The 14,842-nt window shown below is 47.4% G+C and overlaps 1 protein-coding gene and 1 long non-coding RNA gene across 3 annotated transcripts in view; one reads left to right on the top strand and one right to left on the bottom strand.

Moving 5' to 3' along the window:
* Positions 1 to 14,842, top strand: part of PLXNC1 (plexin C1) — a 144,452-nt gene that overhangs the window by 104,706 nt on the left and 24,904 nt on the right. For both annotated transcript variants that reach the window (XM_045872846.3, XM_045872845.3), the window contains one exon: positions 13,112 to 13,289. In XM_045872846.3, coding sequence (XP_045728802.1) covers positions 13,112 to 13,289 — 178 coding nt within the window. The remainder of the gene's footprint in view (positions 1 to 13,111; positions 13,290 to 14,842) is intronic.
* On the bottom strand, positions 5,159 to 13,117 carry LOC135364401 (uncharacterized). The gene is made up of 3 exons (XR_010411392.1): positions 11,930 to 13,117; positions 9,636 to 9,781; positions 5,159 to 7,353 (listed from the first exon to the last, which is right to left on the bottom strand). It is a non-coding gene; the product is annotated as an uncharacterized LOC135364401 (long non-coding RNA).

Here is a 14,842-nt window from a genome sequence, read left to right as displayed (position 1 = left end):
ATCAATTTCCAAAGATTTTAATATCAGGATAGCTTATAGCTTTTCAGCATCGTCAAAGGAAATGCAAAGCACTCCCTATTCAGCACTTATAATTGCAATCAGAATTTCTCAAACGGCTCTGCTTTGGAAGACAATGTGTGAAGATATATTTCAACCAAATTGAGGCCGTCTTATTTTAGAACGATAACACAAGACAAATTCCACTGTGTTCCCCGTGCAATATGACACCCTTACTTTATTTTCATGGATTAGTTACAAATGTTTGGTGTCACGCACTTAATGTTCTGTGATCTCATAGATATTTTTAGAGGAACGCTGTAAATCACTACAGGAAGATGATTGCCTGGCTGCCGGAGGGTTTCACCCATTCGAGAACTTCTTTTCACCCATCCCCATCCCACCCCCACCCCCTTCCCTTCCTAAAGGAAGAGAGACCAATTTCTTGCACATTCACGAATTGTAGAGAGAGGGCCAAGCGTGACAAGTGTCTCCAAAATTACTTAGGCATTTTCTGTGCTTTTCCGTTCATAGAGACTGGGGAAAAAGATCGCTGTCATTTGGTTTGATCCTTAGCCTTATGGAGACTTGGGGCTTCTTCACAATCTTGTTAGTGGAGGAGGAGGGAAAAAAGACAGTGGGGTTTTGGGATTACTCAGTAAGGGGGCTGAGTCTCCTGTGGCTTAGCTCTGGACGGCGAAACCCTTGGTATCATCCTAGAGGAATTCATTCCCTAATTGGAGAAGGCACCATGTCGCTGTGGGCTGTGTTATGGTTATGTGCTCTGGTGGGAGAATAGTCCACAGCAGCTGTTTCCAGTTCTAGGTCACTGCCAGATGTAGTTTACCCTCCGCTGAAGACAGTACCCTGCTCAGCGGCCATCCACAAGCCAGGAGCCTGAGTAGAAAGTTAACATTTCTTATGTTCTGATTTCTGTGTATATAACTGTCTATGGCCGAGCTGGTGAGGAGCAGTGGTTCTCAAACTAGCATGCAGCGGTGAAGAGCACAGACTCTGGCCGGGCACACTTGCAATCCACCCCTGCCCATCTGTGTGACATGGGGCAAGTTTCCAAACCTCCCTGTGCCTCAGGCTCCTCGCCTGTAAAATGGGGAGGATGATCACTGTGCGGGTTTCATGGCGGCCTCACAGCGGTTAAGAGCATTGACTGCCGGGCGCCTGGGTGGCTCAGTCGTTAAACGTCTGCCTTCGGCTCGGGTCATGATCCCAGGGGCCTGGGATTGAGCCCCACATCGGGCTCCCTGCTCAGTGGAGAGTCTGCTTCTCCCTCTCCCTCTGCCTGTCCTCGTTTTGGCTCAGGTCATGATCTCAGGGTTGTGGGATCGAGTCCTGCATCGGGCTCCATGCTGGGCATGGAACCTGCTTGGGATTTTCTCTCTCTCTCTCTGCCTCTGCCCCTCCCCCTGCTCTCATGCCCGCACATGCTGTCTCTCGCTCTCTTTTTCTCTCTCTCAAAGAAATAAATCTTTTAAAAAAAGGAAAAAGAAATGCAGATCCAGACAAACCAATGCCTGGGTCTTCCATCGGGACTGATGAAATCAGAACTGCTGGGGACGAAGGCCAGGCATAGACAGACATTTCTTAAACACCCCAGGTAGTACCGAGGATGTACAGCGTGCGTGGAGAGGGCCCCTGGGTATCTTGGAGAATGAAAGACAAGCTTTGCATCAGGGCCTGTTGATACCTTTCCCTACGATTGTTGGAGGACAAATGCAGGGCCTTGGTCCCACTCCAAAGATGTGTATGCTTTTACTTTGAAACATTTTGGAAGCCCCACAGATTCCCAAAGAGAGACGTTGGCGAGTGTCTGTAGGTTGGGGGAATCACGTTCATGAAAATGTGAACCCCGACAGGAAGGAGAGGAAAGGAGAGGACCAGACTGGGAGTGGGGCAAGAAGTCAAATGCCTGAAGCCGCTTTTGAGGTTTGAGTCCTTTTTAATGCTTTACATGGCAACACTTTTTCTGCCTTTCATTTTGAAACATTATTTCACAGTCAATTAAGACCATGTGTTTCAGATTTGTTAACTCTCAACTGTCATCAAAATGTTTCTTGATGTTGAAGGAATTCATGTTGACTCTTGGCGTCTTTTTTACTTCATAGCCCCTGGGGAAAAGGCTAACGGGAAATTATGATTTTAGAAATCCAGATAAATCTTGCTTTTCAAATGCAGATTTGCCAGTAGACAGAGACTAGAAAAGGGGTGGGCCACTGGTTTCTAGGGGCCTTGCTTTAAAAATGATTTTTAATGCCTTTTATTGTACCTGTCCCAACCTGTTTCATGGTAGATGGTTATATTAGAAGCTCCAGAGGAGGCACATGATCTGGGCCATGCTTGTGTGACAAAATGTTAGCAGAAGGTCAATATAAAAAATTTAAGGTTTTTCATTTCCTTTCAGGCAAGTTCCCCCAGTCTTAACCATCATATTACAATTTGCTTCCTTCCTCCCCCCTTCCCTCTCCCCCTTTCTCCCTCCTCCCTCCTCCTCCTCTCTCCTCCCCCTTTCCTCTCCCTCCTCCTTTCCTCTCCCTCCTCCTTTCCTCCCTGCTTCTCCCTCTCCTTCCTCCCCTTCACCTCTCCCTCCCCTCCCCTTCTCCTCCCTCCTCCCCTCCCCCCTTTCTCCTCCCTCTCCCCCTTTCTCCTCCCCCTCCCCCTTTCTCCTCCCTCTCCCCCTTTCTCCTCCCTCTCCCCCTTTCTCCTCCCTCTCCCCCTCTCTCCTCCCTCTTTCTCTCTTACCTCCCTCCAAACCCCCCACCCCAGTCATGTATACCCAGTGGTTTACAATCCTGATTTTCTAAGTTTGCCTGAGGTGGTTTATGTAATTGAAAACCAAGGTATGCTGAACAAACTCAATTCTGTGTGTGTGTGTGTGTGTGTGTAAATTCTTTCAAGGAAAGAAAAAAAATCAAGAGCAGCCACATTTAGTAACTTGAAATGCCAGACCCTGGTGCCATGGCAGGGACACATTTAAAAGAGGCCCCAAACTCCTGTGTGGCTCGGTTCTCAGAAACATAGCACCTCACATAACAGCCTGAAAGTTAGGTTTCACACCTCTAAGATTAGGATATGTTCTCCCTGAGGTATGGGGTGTTTTCTAGAACATGAAGACATGAAGAACATGTAAGGAATGTACAATTCCTTATACATGAAATCATTATACTGACAAATGGGCTCGGAGAAGTAACCCTTCCGTGCCTCCTGGGGGGAAAATTCCTCTGTCTTTCCTCAAATCTGAGCAAAGCTCCATACAGTCACACTTGCTCTACTATGGCAAGAACCCTCCTCCATCACGGCGCTGCAGGCTGGCGGTCGGTGAAGAGCCTGCCCTGACGTGATCAACCCCCTGAATGCCTGCATAAGGGAGGGCCTACGCACACGCAGGACTCTGTCTTCCTCCAACATCAGGGGATTTAGATTTGACAGCTGGCCCAGGAATAAGCCTGATTGCTCCGTGGTTTTTCTCCCTTTGCAGCATTTTAGGCAATGTTCGATTTCATTGCTGGAGAATCTCGGGCCAGCCTCATGTGCACCCTGTCTTGTGTTGCGAGGGTGATTTCAGAGCAGATGGCCTGAAACTTTGGGAGAGCTAAGGAAGGCATGAGCATTTCAGTTCCAGGAAAGTACACCACACGCTAGAAGGGACGGGAGAAGGGACATGGGCTTCACTTTCAAGAGGAGATGAGAAAACCCAATAACTCGGAGAAGGGAGAAGGGACATGGGCTTCACTTTCAAGAGGAGATGAGAAAACCCAATAACTCGTAGCAAGTGTGCTGAATTAGCAAGAGAAGGTTGACTTATAATCAAAGTTAAGCGAGAAATGGTTTTTTGAACTCTTAAACCCAGGAAATGAGCCTGCCAATCTGCTGTATCTGAGAGATAGCATCTTGGCACCCTGGGAAACAGTGTTCTGACAAACATATTATTGCCCTCCTTCTCATATCTATAAGAAAGTCTTTAAGATTATTAGAAATTCTTAGAAAAAGCGCAGATACATGCCTGTAGAAATCTTTACGCCTGCACTATGGTCTGTTGACGATTTCTGCCAGCCTGCCCCACTGGGTCTTTTTGCACCCAGTCGTTACATTTCGGGGACAGTCCTGTTGTTTAATATTTCCTCGGTAACAGAGTGCTCACTACCTCTCATGAGAGTTTCACGTCTCCACGCTTCCTCGAACACAGCGGCTCTCCCCACCACTCCCCAGCTCCTTCTGTTCCATTTAGTTTGTCCCTTTCAGAAGATCCATTATCCCCATAATTAAACAACCCACTGTCCCGATTAAGTCATTCTCTGTTACTTCAATTACATCCCATTGTTCATTAAATCCTGATGTTTGCACTTCAGCAACCTTGTTTTTAATACTCCTAGCATTTGTGGAGAAACAGTGAAGTTAATTAACAATTCTTAGGATTTTTTTTTTCTTTTTCTCTCTACCATAGTGCAAATCATTTCCATTATGACTTGCAATAATACCGAAACCATTACTAACTTCATAGTTACTGTTCTGAGCTTCCTGATCAAAGAAGTGAAACCATTTTTTTATAATCATTTAGGTAAGTCATTCCCTAGTTGATGGCAAGCAGTGGAAAATGAAAAATTAACATTAAATGAGTGCTTGAAATGACTTTCCTCTTCATACCCTTTCTTCTCATACCCATAATCTTGGGATTAGAAAATAATTTAGTTACCTAAATACAAAGGTATTTAATTTCCTTCTTTATAGCTCAAATGTGACTTTATTATTTCATTGTTAAGGATCCTTATTTATACTTCTACTCCTCAGAGAATGGTAACTTGTATAGCAAATCGTGGTGGAGATAAAAGGCATTTTTTTCCCTTTTTTTTTTTTTTTTTTTGACATTGTCAAAGTCAGCATTCCATTTGAAGTCACCATTGTCTAGAGCAGGGATCACCAAACAAGAACCTGTGGGCCAAATGTGGCCATGCGGTCTATTGTTATAAATAAAGTTTTATTGAAATGCAGCCATGCACATTCATTGACTGTTGTCTATGGCTGTTTTCCTGCTACAACTGCAGAGTCGAGTAGAGGTAACAGAGACCGTATAGGCTGCAGAGTCTTAAATAGTTACTATCTGGCTTTTTACAGAAAGTTTGCCAGCTCTTAATCTAGAGCCTGACAAAATAAGAAAAAGAACTAGAATCTGCCCTCCCCCTAAACCCTAAAACCCCAAAAGCCTTGGCCCTCTTTCCTCTTTTTCTGGAGACACACCAGTGGAAATGCCTCATCACTCTACATCAGTCTGAAACTCATGGGCGTGCTTTGCCAAAAAACAAACTGTGACATATTCATATTAAGCCGAAAGTACTGAAACCAGTCATTTTGGGCTAAATAAGACAGATTCTTACTTGACTCTATCATGAACAAATGTTAGCAAATGCTAGCAAGTATAGAAATTTTATGACAGAAACTTACATTTGAGGAAATTCTCTCCATTAACTTAATTTTCTTCTTCAAGATGGAAAAGGCCTTCCTTCCTCATTATTCTGCGGGGGGGGCAAGCAAAATTCCTTGATCCAGGAATCTTTGGGCTCTCTGTCTTTGCGGGAAGGAAAAAGAGGGGAGAGGGGATGTAGGGCAGCCAAGAGCAGCATTGCAGGGGGCATCCAGTAGCCGTCCCAGGGCTGCCAACTCCAGCTTAAGGAAAACCTCAGCTCAGAAGCTTCTGAGCCTTGCACTTGCAGCTCTGGGCTCAGGCTGCTTCTACGAACCTCTGGAAGCAGTGTTCTTCTCTCTTACTTCAAACCCCCTCTAAATCCACTTGGGTATAAGAACCAGATTTTTTCTCTCTCTCTCTCTTTTTTTAAAAAATTTTATTTATTTGACAGAGAGCAAGAGAGCACAAGCCAGCGCGGGGGGGTGAGGAGGTCTCAGAGAGGCAGAGGGAGAGGGGGACACAGGCTCTCTACTGAGTAGGACCCTGGGATCATGGCCTGAGCCGAAGGCAGACGCTTCACTGAAGGAGCCACCCAGGTTCCCCCAGACTTTTCTCTTGACCTTCATTTGGCTCTAATATGAAATTAGAAAAATATATTTTATAGGTTTTATATAATGAAAGCAATTATTGGCCTAAGACCTTTTGTGATAAAGTGGCTGGCTTGTAATACATTCTTTTAAAATTACTTTCTAGGTATTATAAGACACCACAGAAAGGATGCAGCAACATCTCTGCCCTTACAAGCCAAGAAGGTGGTTGAGGAGTTAATAAGGTAGCTGGATCAGCCTCTCCCCACCAAAGTGTGCAAAACGTATGGGGAAATGCCTCTTCCCCTGCCTTTGAGTCACCTTGCCAGCTCCCCACTCCCCCGCCCACGGCCTTATTTTTTTCTATCTCCTTGATACCTTAAACCACCAAGCTGTGTGAAGGAGTGGTGGGCAAAGCCGCTAGTGAATCTGCATACTTGTACGTCTTGTACGTCTAGCTACTGTGTAGCTTAGTGCACGAGAGGTGTGGGGTTAGAGTCAGACAGTCGTGGGTGTGAATCCGAGCTCAACCCCTTTACTAATGGGCTGTTAGTGACCTTGGGCAAGTCACCAAGCCTCTCTAAACCTGTTTCTTCATATAGAAACAGGTGATCATAAATCCTAAACTTGTATGCTTGTTATGAGGTCAGAAAATAATCTGTGTCAGATGGCTAGAGAAGTTCTCATCATTTATTTATAATCGTTTTTCTTGTCTGAGCAGTTTTTGTCATCAACTGTAAGATCTACTAAGCACAGTGTCCTCTCACCATTCTTCCTGGTTGGTGATTCACTGACGATGGGTGATACGGGGAGTTGATTAGCTGAATCCAGTGTCATTAAAAGCTCATGTTACTATTAGAAATGTTACCCATAATCCCTCCATCTGTGTGTTTACAATCTGCACACAGCATCCCACCAGACAGATGTGAACAGAAGACCACAGTGATAAATCTGAGCAACGACCTACCTAAAGGGCTGGTTTGTGACCTGCTTACAGAAGAACCAGGTCCTTCCCATCTGGTCCTTTCTCTGGGTTCTGGGCCATGCATCTTCCAAATACCCTTCCAAGAACCCTTCTGGGTAATAGGCACATTACTGAATCCATTAGGATTCAGTTTTGCTGCAGGAAACAGACGCAAGCTACCTGGGGCTCAAGCAACAGGCAAGTTGATTTCTGTCCCACATGAAGTTCTGCGGTGGGCAGTCTGCTGCTGGTGGGTGCCTCTGCTCTGGGACATCCTCACAGACCCAGGCCCCCAGTCTCTTGTCCTCAGGCCACCTCATGGTCTAAAGTGTTTTCTCACCCCTCACGCAGCCTTCTTCCACATTCCAGCCAGCAGGACATCAGTAGGGCTGTAGGAAATGGGACAGATGGTCACCAGCTGTCTTTTGAGGAAGTTTCCCAGAGGCTGCCACAGAACACATCTGCTTAATCTCATTGGCCAGAGTGTAGTCACGTGGCCACAGCAGGCTGTGGTAGAGGCTGGGAAAGGTCCTCTTTCCTCTGGGTGAATGTGAGCTCCATAAAAATGCCAGTGGGTGGTACTTGCACCAGCCCACGGGGTCCTCCAGACTGAGTGCGTTCCACGGGGTTCCGTGCCAAGCCAAGCCAGGGAGGTTCAGCCTCCTCTTCGAGGCTGTCTGCATCCACTCTGTCTGCTCTAAGAGCATTTATCAAGAATCTCAGGCAGACTGGGACTGCCGTTGGATGTTTATCACCTTGATTGGCCTTTTGGGTTTGCTAAAAGTATGGACACATCCTAGTGATGACCCTCAGCAGTTCTGTGATCTCAGACACATTTCTGAATCTCCTTCTGTCTCAGTTTCTTCATCTGTTAAGTGAGGCTAATAATAGTGTCCACTTCACTGAGCAGTTATTAAATGCACAGAGCAAGATTAAATGAATTAGCACAGCATGTAAGACAACTCCTAGTAAATGGTAAGTGTTCAACATGCTGTATGTGAGAGCTATGATTATTAGAAACCTAAAACAGTGTTCTCGTCTTCAGTTTTTGTTTCCATAAATAGTAATGGAAACCCTCAGACGGCAGATGGTGATTTTGGAAGGGCAAGCACGGTTCTTCAAGTCCTCCAACCTCCATTCTACCCAAAGGAAGTGGGATTCTTTTTATCTAGATTTCCTGACCTAGTAGCCTGAATAAAAGATTAAGCTTGTTATTCACCAGTTAGAATTGAAGCCAAGTATGTCATGGTCCAGAGGCCTCCTCATGTATTGCTGCTCATGCAGCTCCTTTCCAGACCCAATTCAAATGTCCCTTCCTCCATGCAGCCTTCTCTGATTTCTCTCGCTTTGAAAAACTTCCTCTAAGCTAGAAGTAATCTCTCTCTGAACCCCTAAAGCATTCTACCTAACCTACTATTTTCTACCTGGTATTAGAATTCTTTGTATACATCCCACAGTTGTTCTATCAGTCTTCAAATACTTCCCAGTCAGAATCCGGGCTAGCTTTCTACTTTGTATATTCTACAATGCCCTGTTCACAACAGGTGCAAAGTAGATGGGTATCACTGAGTGAAGTTAGCTACCTTAGCATCAACAAAGTGAGCTCTGTCAGGTTGGGTACATTCAGCTGTAAGTAAGAGAAAAACCAGAATGATGGTGCTTGAAATAGTAAGAACATGGAATTGCATTCTAGAGCAGAAAGTTGGGAGGTGAGCAGCCCAAGGCTGGTCCATCTGCTCATCTGGGTCACCATCGTTGTGCTCTTCTTCAGCCTCCCACCTAGTCACAAAATAGCTGCCACAGCTCCTAGCACTACACTTCCCTTCTGTTAGAGTAGAAACCCTTTCCCTTTCTATCTCATTGGCCAGAACTGGGTTACATGGCCATATACCACTAACCATATCTGTTGTCCCAGCTTTGTTGATACATTTATGCCAAAGAAATAGGGAAAGCCAGAGTTATTCAGGGACAGATTTCTGGAGAAAAGATCAGTATAGATTTTTGAGCACTTTAGCCTTTTGTGGGTATTGAAGACTAATTGCCATCCTATAGATTTGGACGTGCTTAGTTTACAAAACATTTTCATATTTTAAAAGGCAGGATCACCAAAGGTTTAAGAACATGGAGCTAGAGTGCCACTTCTACCATTTTCTTGCTGGGTGATCTTGTGCAATTTCTATAACTTCTCTGTGCCTCAGTTTGTCATCTGTAAAATGGGAATAATAGAATCTATGAGATAAGGTTTCTGAGATTCTTACATACAAATACACAGACATACTTTACAATAGTGCTTGGCACACAGGAAGCACTCCTTAATTTGCTATTATTATGTCATTATTCAGTAACCTTGTCACTCCTTTTAAATAGAAACAGAGTGTAGGAGTGCCTGGCTGGCTCAGTCGGTAGAGCATGTGACTCAATCTTAGGGTTGTGAATTTGAGCCCCACATTGGGTGTAGAGTTTATAAGAAAAAGGAAAGGAAGGGAAGGGAAGGGAGGGAAGGGGGAGGGGAGGGGGGAGGGGAGGGGGGGAGGGGAGGGGGGAGGGGAGGGGAGGGGGGAAGGGGGAGGGGAAGGGGGATGGGAGAGGAGAAGGGGGATGGGAGAGGGGAAAGGGGAGGGCAAGGGGAAGGAAAGGAAGTGTTAAGGCTCAGAGAAATGAGATAACTTACCCACACTCTCACAGCTAAGTACCAGAAGGGGATGATCCAGATGGTCTGATGCCTGTGCTCAGAGCTCTCAGCTCTCCCGTCCTTCCTTCTTGAATTTTCTGTCAACACTGACTGAGGGGGATGCTGTTGCACCTGGGGGCTAAATACTGTTTCAAAGACGATGCTTTAGTGTGTCAAACGTATTGTGAATTATCCAAAAACAACGACTATGTCTTTTTTTTTTTTTTAAGATTTTATTTATTTATTTGAGAGAGAGAGTGAGAGAGAGAAAGAGCACAAGAGGAGGAGGGTCAGAGGGAGGAGCAGACTCCCTGCCGAGCAGGGAGCCCGATGCGGGACTCGATCCCGGGACTCGATTCCGGGACTCCAGGATCATGACCTGAGCCGAAGGCAGTCGCTCAACCAACTGAGCCACCCAGGCGCCCAACAACGACTATGTCTTAAGGTCTACCCTATACCCCAGCCCCTAACACTGAGTAGGTCACAGGGAAGATTCTGGCTAAATGGGTTTGTAAGGGGAGAGACGGCGCTTCCATGGGGGATCTTCCCCAGTGGCGGACGAAGCCCAGTGTGTGCTCTCGGAGCCTGGGGTGGGGTGAAGAGCTAGGGCCCACTCTGGGAGCCCCTGACCCCACTTACACTTTAGGAAATTGCTGGTGGAGCACTAAGCGTTAGCAGCATACAGAATCAATTGGTGTCTGGATTGACTCTCAGAATCCCCTGTGGCCTCTATCAAACACCATTTTACTGTTTCCACCCATCTAGCTGTGGTGGCAGTGGCAGATTTACATTATTTTACATCCAGTTAAGGTTTTTTTTTTCTCCTTTTGGTTATGTTTTTAAGTAGAACATTTATTGCCTATAAAGAGGTGTTTTTGTTAAAGACAGTGGTGCCCTATAGGTAGTCACAGAGTGCGATTTCACAAATACCTATCAAGCTATTAAACAAGCTGGGATCACTGGAGCTCCGATTAAAAGGTGCTTTCCAGTTGTCTTTATCTTTGGACGCCCCGTGAAATAGCGTAACCACCCCCATCCCCCCTGTGCGGCACCAGCTCGCAGACGTATGTGGGAAGACACGGGCAGGTCTACACAGACTGTGAGGGCAGGACCCGCGTTTACGCCTCCAGAACCCCCGTTTGTGCCGGGAGTCTCGCTCAGGACTTGGCTTGCAGCCTGACCTAAAACAGGGCTCCTGGAGGCCCAGGGTTCCTGGGCTGTGGGTGGGAGCAGGAATGGGGGGGAGAACCCCGTCACTGAGTGGTTTGCGGTGCCCACTGGCCTCCCCGGTGCAGGTTATTTGGCCCCTCTGTGCCTCCATTTCCTCACTCAAAAATGGGGATAATACTACTTAATAAAGTAGGGGGTGCCTGGTGGCTCAGTTAGTTAAGCGTCTGACTCTTGATCTCAGTTCAGGTCTTGATCTCAGGGCCGCGAGTTCAAGCCCCGCGATGGCCTTGGAGCCTACTTAAAAAAAAAAAGGGGGGGGGATAATAAGAGCACAGCCCCCAAGCCAGGATGTTGGGAAGGTTAAAATAGGTGTGCCTGGAAGTGAAGTTGGCAGGGTGTCGATAAATGTGCTGAACCAAGAAGGTGGAGGGAGAGGACTCTGGTTCCTTCTAGACGGTCCGCCCAGCGCATGCCCTCCTGCCAACACTCCCGGCCTTCTGTCCTGTCCTGTGTGTCTGGGTTTGTGCACGGAGGGGCCCTCGGCCTCCCTTCCTGGCTGTGACTGGCCCCGATCCGCAGTGTGCCCAGACTGCAGGCGAGGGAGGGACCCTCTCGGGAAGAAGGGAACTGCGGGGCTGAGATCCCCGCTTAACCCCAGAGTTCAGACTCCACGGCCTCAGAGTGTTAATCGTTTAATTGGGACTGGACCAAAGTTTACTGCATGTAATTGTAAGCAGGAGTGCGGGAGCAAGGTGTAAAGGCCATGACAAGAAGACATGCCTCTGAGACCCTCCCAGAGTTTGCAATCCCCTCTCCCATGTCCCTAGTCCTTCTGTCATCCTATCTCCTGAGGGCTCGCCAGCTGGACCCTGTGCTCCGCACCCTGAGGTTAATTCAGTTCATCAGCACCGGAGCCCAGGGGCAGTTGCCATTGTGACTCCCACTGTGCGGCAGAGGAAACTGAGGGGTTGGCCCCCAGAACGGCTGCTCGCCCCACTGGGTACAGGGCGTGGAGTCTGAGCCCTGGCTGCTCAGCTTCGGCGGGCTCTCGCAGTCTCCTAAGGAAGGCACACAACACTAGCCACAGTAAGGATTCTGAAAAGTTACAGGAAACCGTCACTTACCACTTTGATCATCACCATCCTCATCATCAGCATCGAGCCCTTCCCAGCAGTCCAGCCCCGTGCCAAGCCTGTGACGTGCATCATCTCATTTAATCTCTGTAACAACACTAGAAGGCACGTACTGTTACTATACCCATTTGAAAGTTGAATGAATCCTAAGGATCCCCAATCTCCCCTTAATTGTGTTTCCATTTTTAAAAAACATTTCCAGTAATCATTTTACATCCCCTCATGGTAGCCAGGTTCACTGTGCATTTCACACCCGACCCTTGATTCTGCGATCACCGCGGTGCCTTCACATCCAAACTGTGTGCTATGCTAATTACAGAATACTCTTAGCCTTTCCCTGAGTCGGTTCCCCCGAGGAGCTGTAGTAGGTAAACTTTGTTGTGTTAGGGTGTGTGTGTGCCCGTGTGCGTGCGCACGTTCTCAGAGTAAACCCGAAATGGCTTTTCAGTTTGTTCTGAAATACTCCCTTGTTCTGTCTTTTCACACATTCACGAAAGCCTTCCTTCCTTCCCCCATCCATCCGATTCTGAGGGTTTGCTGCACTGGGAGAGTGTTAACTGATGAAACATTAAATAACAGCACTGAAATGTAAAGTAATTCATGCAAGAATAATAGCACAGGGTGGGGACCTCGGGGTCTTAATGAGGGCTTGGGAAGCTGTCTGAGGATGTCGAAGTGGAGGGGGGAGATAAATGTTCTCATCATTAATACTGCACAATAAAAAGTGACCTCCTTCAGCAGGATCAATACAGGGACCCCCTGACCTTTCTTGTCACCTGGAACTTCACTTCTGGGACACTGTGGTCCTGTTAATAAAACAGATAATCACCAGCCTGCCCTCATCTGCTGTGGAAGCTTTTCCAATTTTTTTTTTTTTTTGAGGATGAAATTAGAAGTCACCACTTCTAGAATATTTATGTGTATATATGTTTTACTCTCATATATTTATTCAGTGCTTGCTCTGTAATGAGAGTTTTCACTTTTCTGTTTTCCTTTCCATTATCCCTGAAAAGAATGGATTATCGAGAAAAGATTAAAGTAGTATAATGCGACACAGTGTTTGCTAATGTGCTGTCAGGTATTAGTAGGACTCGCCAAGGTTTGTGTCTTTTATGAATGCCTTTCAGATCGCAATTATCTAATAGACTTGGAAACCTGTTTGTATTCTTTCAGGCATTAAACGTCATCTTTGAAAAGATCCCGGAAAATGAGAGTGCAGATGTCTGTCGGAACATTTCAGTCAATGTTCTTGATTGTGACACCATAGGCCAAGCGAAAGAAAAGATTTTCCAGGCTTTCCTAAGCAAAAATGGCTCTCCTTATGGACTTCAGCTGAATGAAATTGGTCTCGGTAAGGCAATGAAGGAGCTATTTCATCCCAGTCCCCGGTGAATGTCTCTCCCACCATCTCTCCCTTTCTCCCTGCCCACGGCATGTAAGTCTCTGCTTGTTGAAGCTCCCAGGGGGCACGTCTGGGGGCCCAGAGCCTGCACGGCTCTCCCACGAGCAGCATGATTCTTCCTAGGAAGCATTATCCTTCAAAGACACTGGTTTTTTTTTAAAAAAATATTATGTTTGTAAATCAGATTCATGAGATTGCTCACCCTGAGACTGAATGGATTCACCTTGCATCACGAAGTACAAGAAGGCGTAAACCCCGCGCCCTCTCTGTGTGTTGCATTTCGCGTTGGCATTTGATTTGTTTGTTGTGATACGGAGTGTGTCATTAGCGGGTGGCTCAGACTCTGGGTGTTAACTCCAGCACACTAGAAAGGTCATCTTCCTCGCTGCTAATCGCATCCTGCATTAAGTATGGTCTCCATCCTTCCTCCCACCCCAAAGCAGCATCTGCTCTGAATTCGTTCTCGGGCATTGTTGGTATCTGCAAAGGAGAGCATATGCCTGAGCGAGCTAACGGAGTTCCACTCCACTCAAATGTTCATCACTGTTTTAAAGTTGAGCTCCCTGCAGCCCTCCCCAGAGACTGTCGTGGGATTTTATAGCAGATAATGGGACAGGAAAGAAGAGTAAAATCACAGCAGTGACAGACAAGCGTAACAAGGCTCATCTCCCCTCAATGTAGACTTGCGGCCCGACTGAGCAGGCAATTAAAATCCTCCCACCTGGCCCTCCAAGGCCAAAGCTCCCGCTAAACGGCCATTTAGAGAAGCCTGGGGGCAGGGCCTGGCAGCTGCGGGAAGCCAGGCAGAGGTGCCGCAAACTATGTGACTGGGCTTCAAAGAGAGGGCCGCCAGGCCCCTCTCCTGGCCTCTCTTCTGTTTCCTTCTGTTGGGTGGACTGTCGGACGCTTGAAGGCCGAGGTAGCTGACTCGGTTAGAGGCGGGGTCGCAGAGGCAGCCCCAGACGGGAGGCCGTTGTCACCTGACCCAGAACCATCACCTTCCTTGCCGTGAGGCTGCCTCCCGCCAGTGTGGCTCTGGCTGCCAGGAGCTGGGCACAGGGGGCCCACAGCCCGGGGGCCTCCGTCCTGCCAGGCGGAGTAAGCAGGAGCATCCTCTTGCCATTCCTGAGCTTGAGCCCATCAGTTCCTCGTGATAGGGGAAGGCAGGCAGCAGAACAAGTCTCCTAGAGGCTTCACGTTGTAGTCTGATGGGAAATGGGAGCAGAGCATCCCAGCCTGTCAGGCTTCTGCTGCCGTGATCATCTTGCAAACGATCTCCAAGGCTGGCCTCGGAAAACCAAGGCAAACCCTCGAAGCCAGCCTTAGGTCGTATTGAAATCCTATCCCAGAGCCGCTGTGGGAGACCTCCTCTAGCAGAGGCTCACGAACTTGGAGGCCCGGAGGGGCAGCGACTGTCAAAAATAAGGGGTGCTGGCCCACCTAGGACACCAGGAAATGGTGGGGCCCAACTTCACTGGGGCAGGACACCTCATCTAACGGGG

The sequence above is a fragment of the Mirounga angustirostris genome, unplaced genomic scaffold, assembly GCF_029215605.1.
Source record: "Mirounga angustirostris isolate CCGP_5_RB_7025 unplaced genomic scaffold, mMirAng1.0.hap1 SCAF_5, whole genome shotgun sequence".
NCBI lineage: Eukaryota > Metazoa > Chordata > Mammalia > Carnivora > Phocidae > Mirounga > Mirounga angustirostris.
This window is presented reverse-complemented; position numbering and strand designations above follow the sequence as displayed.